Genomic DNA, 10,008 nt, shown 5'->3' with positions numbered 1-10,008 from the left:
CTGGGTAGTGTCTTATCTACAAACCCCTCTGCCTTCCAAAATTTACCCCGGAACTTATTCCATTAAAACTCCCCTCGCTCAAAAGCACAATCAGTTGCGCGGCAGGGAGGCCGGGGCCAAATTTTCGGAGCCCACAGGCCTCTTTGGAAGCAGGATATCCTATTTGATGCTCAGTTTGTTAAGATTACCAAGATTTCAAAAACGTCTTATTGTGGTGAGATTTGAAGAAAATATAGTTGAGGTTAACTGATGCATGATGTGCCAAGTGGTGAATGCTAATTACTTGCAGCTTTGTGGATCTTTGCCATCTTTACCCATTCTAATCTGGCAGTGGGAGTATATTCTTATGGATTTAGTTGTTTGATTCCCAAGTCTTCTCAAGAGCAAGATACTAGTTGGTAGTAGTAGAGATGTTGATGGAGAATGCATATTTTCTTCTTATTCGATAAGTGTCTCTGATAAGTTCAATTGTATGCTGACTCCATTATCTAACTTCATAATGTACCTAAATTCATAGTTTTTGATCGAGATAATTATTTTGGGTTGTGGAAACAATTGCGAAAAGCTATGGGAACAAAACATATATTCAGTATTGTCTTTCATGTCCAAAGACATGATCAATTTGAATAAATAATACAAATTATAGGACCTATGTAGAATGTGCATTTTGGCGGAGATTGGGAGAGAGATCTTTGCCTCTTTGGTTTTATTTACATACAAAATTGGCTATTAATCGAGCATTGACATGGTTTGATTTGAAGCATTGTTTAGATGGATATGTAGGTTGCCCTTATGTTGGACATAACTTGGAGAACAAGTACTTTTAGGGCACCTAATCATGAACGAAACTACTAACAAGATCAAAACAATTTAAGACAACTCGTTAAACATGTCCAGTGAAAGAAGTATCACTTCAAGAGTCAAAAGGACAACTTGTTTGAAGTGAGAGATAAGGTATTCCTTAAGGCTTGGGGAAGGGGGTGAAACATTTTACTTTGTCCTCTTTGCATTGGATCATTTGAGATTTCATCTCTGAGACCTATTTTCTATCAATTGATTCTACCTCCTCGACCAATTGATATACATAATGCATTTCATATGTCTTCTTCTCTTAAGCAATATGTACCCAACCCACTCATATTATTCTAAATATTGCCTTGAGAAGATGCAAGTGTAGCCCTGCTTGAGATTTTTGAAGATGCGCTTGAATGAATACTAGCACAACAAGACAAATACAATTTCATAGCAAGAAGCTATTTTTGGTTTAAATTTGATAATGCCACATGGGAGTAGAGATGGAGATGAGAGACAAGCATCCTCTCCTTATTAATTGTGCGTGCATGAGTTTTGAGATGAAATTTATATTTTAGTAGGGGAGAATGTAAGGACATAGAACCTCAATGTTTAGGCTTCATTTAGGACAACTTTTTTTTCTGCTTCTTAAAGCAGCTTTTTAGTATAAAAAATTTAATTTTTGTTCTAGAAAGCTACTTCATGAAGCAGTAAGAAAGCCGTCCCAAACAAGGTCTTAGAATCTCGTACAAGTTAACTTAGAATTTTGAGTTAAACAATTTTTTCTAGTTGTTGCCAACTTGCATTGGACCTAGCGGACTTGATGTTATATATCTTCATTCTTGATCGAGTAATGTATGAAGATTATTGGGATATATTTCAGGAATTGTTCTTAATTTCTATTGCATGACAGGTAACGTTGGGCATATCAACACTTCTTTCCTACGTTCCAGTTTCTCTAGCCTCAGGTCACCAAGCTGGAGCATTGAGTTTGATGACTCTCATGGTCCTCTTAATGCATACTTTAAGGAAGCCATCGTCAGCTGCTCTCAGATCTCTGGCTTCATTGCCGAAAAGCAACGGCTAACTCAAATGGATCAACCAACTATATAAATTGATTCGTCTGAAGATTCTCCATATAGCAAAAGCACCAGCTTGGATAAATTAGTGTGTCATTAGAGTTATGCTTCTCTTTTGAAGAGATGGAAATCCTTCAGTTTTCCTATGTACTGTAGAACAGCTGCAATTTTTATCAAAATTTTTTAATTGTGGCCAACCTTGTTGGCTGATGTAGTATTTTCAGGTGGATGTTTTGGAATTGGTAATAATAGATGGTTCAATGATGCATTTGCTATTTTTTAAGCAAGTTGTGTATAATCTGAACAATTCATTCATTTGTGGCTAACCGTTGGTTTTTTTCTGCGGTCAAGTTGATCTGGAATAAGGTGAAAAACTGTTCTATTGTAAGGTGTTTGCAAGTGGTTTTCATAGGAAATGCCGCCCTAAATGAGAAAATCCTATTACTTGGCATTGGAATGTTAGGGCAATTTTGAAAGAGATATTAACTAGAAACAAATTCGTTGAACAACTTACTAATTGTGGACATCTGGATGCAGGTCTAAAGTAAAAAATTCTTATTGAGTTATAAATGATTAATCATTTATAGATTTTTAAAATTAAAACAAAATATAGCAAAGAAAAGTTATAAAATAAATTATTCAAATTTCAAACAACTTTCATTTCCTTGCTTTAGATTGATTGATTTCACAATTACTTAATCCATACCATGTATGTCCTTGTCCATATTCTGAATTACATATACTGATATAAATGCTACAGTAATGAACGTAATGAAAAGTGAACAACCTTCCTTAACCGATACTTAACTCTTCTCCTCTGTTTTCCTTTTGCTGGTTGTTTTCATGTTGCAGGTTTGGATAGAAGCAATGAAGGCAAAGCTACTCTTCATGGTATCATAACCATACTAGTTCCTTACGGCTCGACATTGAGTGTAGCTCCTTCATTCTAGTTTATCCTCTGCCTTTCTTGGTTATGGAAAATCCTTCGTAGTCCTCTACCTCATCCCAATCTCCTTTGGTTGTTAAAATGGCTGATATCCCTATTCAATCTCAGCTGAAATTTCTAATGACTACGTCAAATCTGTGCTTAATATTTAGCTAACTGCTGAAAAACTATAAGTTGTGGAAATCACGAATCCTAAAGCTATTTATCGCAAACGGGTTTGAGGGATATTTAGATGGAACAACTCCAAAACCACCCAAACTTCTATCTTATGGTACCAGAATCAGTCCTAACTCTAAATAATATACATGATTACTTGTTCATCAAAATATTGATGCGGTTCTATACGCCACAATTTCTCCAACTTTTCTACCCCATGTTTTGAATGTTGATTCATGCTATCAAATATGGTAGACCATAGAGCGACATCTTTACATAGAGCGACATCTTTAGTCGATGAATCATTCTCGCATTCTTTAGTTGAAGAATGAACTGCATCATGTATCCATGAAAGAAAAATCTATGATGAAGTATTTATATGAGATTAAAAGCAAGGTTGATGTTATAGGTTCCTCTGGTTCACCATCATCGCCAGGCGACATTATCTTATACACACTGAATGGTTTGCTAAGCACCTATCAGGTGTTCAAAATTGCAATTCAGATAAATTTGAACCCCATTAGTCTAGATGATTTTTATGTTCTTCTTTGTAGTGAAGAGCTCAATCTAGTAGCTGAATCAATTTGTGAACTTTCAATTTCATCTGACCCAATATAAGCATTTGTTGTTCAACGAGGTTGAGCTCATGGTCGTAGCTTCTGCGATCTTTTTTCTTCGCAACTGCCCAATGGACAAGCCATCTTCAGTCATGGTTCTTCATCCTCTTAGTCTACAATTTCTTCTATAGAATGCCAAATCATTGACAAATTTGGCCACTCAGCACTAAGTGATGACACTGTGGCGATTTCTTGTATCAAACACATCGTTTGTCCTACTCTACTGACATTGCTTCTCCTTATTTTGAATGGTTGCTAGATTAAGGCGCTACATCAAATTTAACTTCTGATTCTCATTAACTACACAATGCCAAACCATACAAAGGATCTCAATTCTTTAATTTAAAATTTTGATTTTTTCTATTTTAGTATAGAATTAATATTGTAATAGAAATTGGTTTAAAGAAAATTTTCAAGGTCATTTCTTTTGGTTTATGGGTTGACATCCTTCATTTCAAATTCTACTTTCTTTTTTATTGTTGTCAAAAGGGAGAATAATATTAGTGTTTGTGTTGATTCTAAGATGTGTTGATTGTGAGATGTGTGTATGTTTAATTGTTTGTTTGATTTGATTGAATTCAATGCATGTGAATGTGATTTGATTGAATGTAATGCATGTGTTATGTTTGATTGAATGTATGTTTGTCTAGGGTGTTCGTGTTCGTTGTGTCATCCTTAGGGTATTTGTATCGTGTTTATGTTTTCGTCGTGTTTTTATTTTTTGTTTGATTCTCATGGTTGTTTTTGTTTGTTTTTCATGGAATCCTTGTATTTTTCATGTGTTATTCATTTAGCGGGAGCTAAGGAGAGTTTTTTTATTTATTTTGTATATTAACTCAAACAATAACTATTTTGTCATCATCAAAAGGGGGAGATTGTTGTAACTTAGTTTTCATAACTATATTTTCATGTGATGTGTGTTTTTGATGATTCTAAATATTATTATTTGCTTATTGATTCTCCTAACATATATTGGAGTGCTTTTGTTGTTTGTGTGCACTAACATTTCAGAAAAATTATACATCAAACTTTTAAAGACTTCAAGGCAAAATAGATTAGGGTTTATTATAAATGGAGTATGTATTTTTTACTTTTATTGAGTATAAGAGATTGTGATTGTAATTAAGTAATCGTACACACACATACTGGGTGAGTGTTTAAAATCTATAGATTTTTAAACTAATCATATTGTATGATTTAAATTTATACGGGACAATTTATTCAGTTCTTTCCTCCTAAGAGCAGTTAGATGAACTATTCAAAGAAAATTTTTTTAAGTACTGATCATACTGTATGAAGTGATATTCGTATAGATGACAACTAGAGTATGAAATAGATACATCTTTATTTGTCTTGTTGATTTCTTAATTTTTTTTTCTGATCATACTGTATAATCCATTCTTCATACATACGATGTCCATAGTATGAAAAAATGGGTCCCTTTTTGTCATGATGATTTCTAAATTTTCTTGAACTAATTATACTGTATGATCCATCCTACATATAGACAATGTCCGGAGTACGGAAAGGGCATATCCCTTTTCATCCTCACGAACACCAAATTTTTCTAAACTAGTCATACTATATGGATATAAATAATTTGCATAGGTTTGCCTTGGGACATTTGCATAAGTTTAACAACCTATATGGACTTTTCAAGTGGTATTAGAGATTTATTTAAAAAATTAAAGTTTTGACTACTTTTTATAAATGATAATGGCTACTTTTGGAAACCGTAACACATCGGAAGGGTATTCGATCACTGGACCTCCATTATTTGATAATATTCCTTTTGATTTTTAGAAAACATGTATATATACTTTTCTTCAATCGCTTGACTATCGCATGTGGATTTTAGTTCAGAATGTGTATATTAGGCCAACTAGACTTATATATTACATTAGAGTTGAAACACCCTTTGCTGACTAGACTGTACAAGAATGAGACTTAGCATAATTAAACATAAAAGGTTTGAATAGTTTCTTTTGTGCACTTAAACCAAAATATTACATACCTGTTTCTACTTTCATAGTGGAAAAGAAATTTGGGATAGACTCTATATTATATATAAAGGAATTGATGAAGTGAAATAATATAGATTAAATATCTTATTACATAATTATAAATTATTTAACATGAAACCAAATGAATCTATATCTAACATGTACACATGTTTTACTCAGATAGTCACTTCTTTTCTTGTATTCGGTTGGGAAATAATGAATAAAAATTTAGAATTAATTGGTACTTATCACTATAAAAATAGAAGTTTTAGTTTTAAAGCAGTATTAAAACTAAGAAATAATCAATTTTAAATTTTTAAATTAAAACTTTACAACCTCATACTTGTACATATCTCAAACTTGATTTCTAACTTTCCACTAGTCAAAAGAAGTTTCATGAATAACCTTAGTTGGAACCCTATTCAATATGAAGAGAGAGGGAGAGAGAAAAGAGAGAGAGAGAGAGGGAGAGAGAGAGAGAGAGAAATGAGAATATATGTGAAAGTTTGGAGTAGCTCCTATGGTACATAAGGTTAGAGAGAGTTTCCTTAGATGATTTGGTTGCATAAGACATCAACATTTTTTAAATTCCAGTTAGAATAACATATATGTTAGATTTGATACATGTTAAGAAAGTTATAGGCATCAATAAAAAGACTTGGTTATAAAATTATACTATGAGTAAATCCACTAATCCACCTAAAGTATAACACATTTGTACATGTGTTCTAATAAATGTTTTCATAACTATGTAGGGGGACGTTTGCTTCAACGTCCAAATGACTATCCAAGAGGAGAGATATTGGATGTATAACAGATTGTTGCCGGGTCGAAAAGGATTGACAACTGAATTTATACAGGGAGTTGAAACTTTCATTCAAGTTGGATCTCAACTATCTTCTTTTCAGTTTGATAAAATATTTAGATGTCCATGTTCGAAGCATAAAAATCTAGCATTCATCAAGCACGATGATGTGAAGCTTGATTTATATCGTAGGGGAATTTTTTCCAAACTACTGGATTTGGACATCACATGGCAAGAGGAAGAGCAGCGACGAACATCTTGAGACAGCGAGGATACATCTGAGGAGTAGTTGTGATTGTTGATTGAACTTGTGAACTTGTGAATTTGTGAAATTCTGAACTTATGCTTTATGGTTGAACATATTAACTTTGTTTACATTTAATGTTTTGTTTGATTGTGCTTATGTATATAGTTGTGGTTGTTGATTGAATATAACGGCGTGTTGCCCAAAACTTGTTATATATTGCTTTTTGTGCATGTTTAGAATTTAGGGTGAACCTCCCTCAAATAGAGGGGAGGCTGTTAATTTTTTTTTCAGATGCTACAGGTTTCCGGCGGCCAACTGGCGGTTTGGCCACCGGAAACGACGATACCAGAAGGATGATTGAAGCCGACGGTAACATCGTTAAACCGCCAGTATTATACCGGCGTTTACCGATGGAACCAGGCGGTTATCCGGTGAACGCCCGGCGGTCTTAACCGCCGGTAAGACCGTCGGCCAGGACCACAGGGAAACCGTCATTGTTGTACCGGCGGTATACCGACGCGTGCCGGCGGTTAATCTAACGAACGACGGCCGCTGTAACCGCCGGAAAGCCGTCGGTGAATGGACTGCCGGTAAGCCGTCGGTAAAATGACTGGCGGCACAATGGCCAGAACACCGCTGGTACAAAGCCGTGTAAGATCCGGCGGTATAAGCCGCCGGAAGACCGTCGGCTAATAAAGCCGCCGGCAAATTATTTCTTACGCTATTTTTTCCGACGGTTTGATAACCATCGAAAAGCCCCCGGTGGTTGAGTAAACCGCAGGTGTTACTATCAAAACTGCCGGAAAAAATCACCGGTTTTGAGTGATTTTCCTGTAGTGGTTGAGCAAAGAGATTTTTAATATTTATACAAGAATGCATTAGTAGCTTCCCTGTGAACTATTCATTTAGTTTTATTAGTTTAATTATTGGTGTCTATTTAAGTAACTATTCAATTAGTTTTATTAGTTCAATTATTTGTGAATGTTTTATGAGAGATAGCTCCAATTTTATGATAAAATAATGTTATTGTGTACACAGAGAATGTAGATATAAGAAAATCAATTCAAAGAAAAAAAATTCAAAAGTTTGGATTTTTCTTTTTTAAAGCTTTTTTCATTTAAAATGTAAAATTAATTAATATTGAATATAATGTTCATGTTCAATTAGTGGGTTCTATAAATCACGAATAATCGAAGAATATTCCTCATGTTTAATTATTAAAAATTAACAAAAAAGAAACACAAGATGTTAACATTCAAAAACTTATTTGATATATTAAATTAAATACATAAAAAAGCACAATGTCGAAGAAATCGATGCAATAGGTCAACATCTGAACATCAGCAGCCACACTGATCTTAATATTTTACTGATCCTTACCTAAATATCTACGCCATTATCACAACAAAAACCATATTTTGTCAGGAAAACCCGTAGTCTAGTTCAAATAATAAATAATAACATTCTGCCGAGCTTAGAAATGGCTTCGCCTTACTGCCATTTGTAAACTCATCACGGTCAAATTCAAGAATAGAGAATTGAATGGTTCTTAAGGAAATAAGGACCCAGTTCTCTTTCCTATAAGTACCCCCAACCAAATCAAAACCCAAAAACCAGAAATTTAGTTAGTGAGCGAGCTCAAACATGGCTTCTTATATCGTCATGTTTGTTGCCATAACCTTCATGATTGTTCTCCCTTTAATCTTCGCTGGATGCAAACAACAGAAGGCCGAGGCTCAGCCAGGGCAGAACGTAGTTTACTATGGCAACCAGGCTGAGCATCGTGGGCTTGGCAGCGGCAATGGAAGACGTGATATTGAGTCAGGGCTGGACGCCGTTGCTGGAATTGGTCGTGCTATTGATGATGCCACTTCTAATCATGACTGTGGTGGTGGTGGCGGCGGCTGTCTATGTGGCGGAGGAGGAGACTGTGATGGCGGTGGGGGAGGATGTGGCGGAGGTGATTGATGTTGTGGCTATAGACAGGCTCCGTTTGGGATGGCTTTTTTACTGTTTCTTCAAGCAGTTTTTTAGTACAAAATTTTTAATTTTTGGACTAAAAAATTATTTTAAGAAGTAAGAAGAAAGCCATCCCAAATGAAGCTAAAATCTTGTTTAGTTATGAAACAAGTGCTTTGTATAAATGAAATAAAATTAAGTTCTCCATCATTGTAATTGTTCAACCGCAATTATGGCAAGGATGGTTGGTATTGAATCCACCAATCTCTTTTAAAATTAAACGCATAATTGAGATGGAGAATTTCACTTATGTAATGGATCATAATTAAACGCGTTAAGTATACTTATGTTTTTTTTTTTCTTTAGTGTAAGAATTGATTATTGATATTTATCTGCAGAAGTTGAAGAAAAAACTTCCTCTTTTCTATTTTTTAGCTGGCGTATTTTGCTGGTAGTGAAGGAACTTAACGTAATTTTGAAGAGTCATAAGGCTAAAAAATTAGGGTTTAAAAAGCTTTATCATTTCAATATACACCGTGGGGGGAACAATAACCCATGTATTTGTATGTGATTTTATTTAGCTCTATAAATTGCTACTACGACGAATTGAGGTATGCATTGTATGTCGTTTCAACTTTGTGACTTTTAAAATTTCATAGTTTTCTATCTTCCATACTTTTGTACTTTATAGTTTTCACCTTTTTAGTTTTCTACATTGCATAGTTTTAATTTTTTTTGTATGTAATTTTATTTAGTAAATCAAATTAGAATGGAAGCACCTAGTAGTCAGACTTCAGATTCAATTTATACTGTGCGTGAGAAAGTGGGCATTGCTTGTAATCATTTTGCTGAAGTTAAAGGAGCTGATAGGAAGAAGCAATTTAAATGTTAACATTGTGGTATTTCATACAAGGGAGGAGGAATTAATAGAAGGAAACAACATTTATCAGGTATAAAAGAGAATTAAGTTGCTTGTAAGAAGGTTCGACATTGTATGAATTTGATTTGGAAATATATTGGAAGCATGCCTCTCATAGAGGAGCTAGCAAAAAAAAGCATCAAAGTTCACAATTTTCGTTATAATTATATATTCATATTTGCATTGCTTAGGAGATGGCCAAGTTGGAAGGAGATTGTACGTCTTGGAGCAACCTGTTTTGCAATAACCTTCATAACTTTAAAAAGTGTGCATGAGTACCATCATGACCTACATGTACTAATCACAAGCAAGTTTTTTATGGATTCGAAGATATCCAAAACCTCCAAGGGAAAGGAAGTAGCTTTAATTATTTTGGACTTGAGGTTTTGATATAATTGTCTTATTATTTCGAAGATATGAGACCCTTTGATTAGGTTATTGCGTATTATTGTCTCTGATAAAAAAATCATCCAGTGGATATCTAT

The 10,008-nt window shown here is 34.3% G+C and overlaps 2 protein-coding genes across 2 annotated transcripts in view; both read left to right on the top strand.

The window, feature by feature from the left end:
• LOC110116339 (cytochrome c oxidase assembly protein COX15) overlaps window positions 1-2,154 on the top strand; it is a 57,512-nt gene extending 55,358 nt beyond the window's left edge. The window contains exon 7 of the mRNA XM_028695126.1: window positions 1,706-2,154. Coding sequence (XP_028550959.1) covers window positions 1,706-1,879 — 174 coding nt within the window. The 3' untranslated portion in view covers window positions 1,880-2,154. The remainder of the gene's footprint in view (window positions 1-1,705) is intronic.
• A 6,135-nt stretch (window positions 2,155-8,289) lies between these two features.
• Window positions 8,290-8,613, top strand: LOC114579654 (glycine-rich protein 23-like). Its single transcript, XM_028694978.1, has one exon. The coding sequence runs from the start codon at window positions 8,290-8,292 to the stop codon at window positions 8,611-8,613; it is 324 nt and encodes a 107-aa protein (XP_028550811.1).
• Window positions 8,614-10,008: the final 1,395 nt, after the last annotated feature.

Source organism: Dendrobium catenatum, unplaced genomic scaffold (genome assembly GCF_001605985.2).
Source record: "Dendrobium catenatum unplaced genomic scaffold, ASM160598v2 fragScaff_scaffold_621, whole genome shotgun sequence".
NCBI lineage: Eukaryota > Viridiplantae > Streptophyta > Magnoliopsida > Asparagales > Orchidaceae > Dendrobium > Dendrobium catenatum.
Note: the sequence above shows the minus strand (reverse complement) of the source record. Positions and strands in the feature narration are given on the sequence as shown.

What these genes read in the sequence shown, in the direction of transcription:
- LOC114579654 (XM_028694978.1), top strand. Translation starts at nt 8,290, where the DNA reads ATGGCTTCTTATATCGTCATGTTTGTTGCCATAACCTTCATGATTGTT.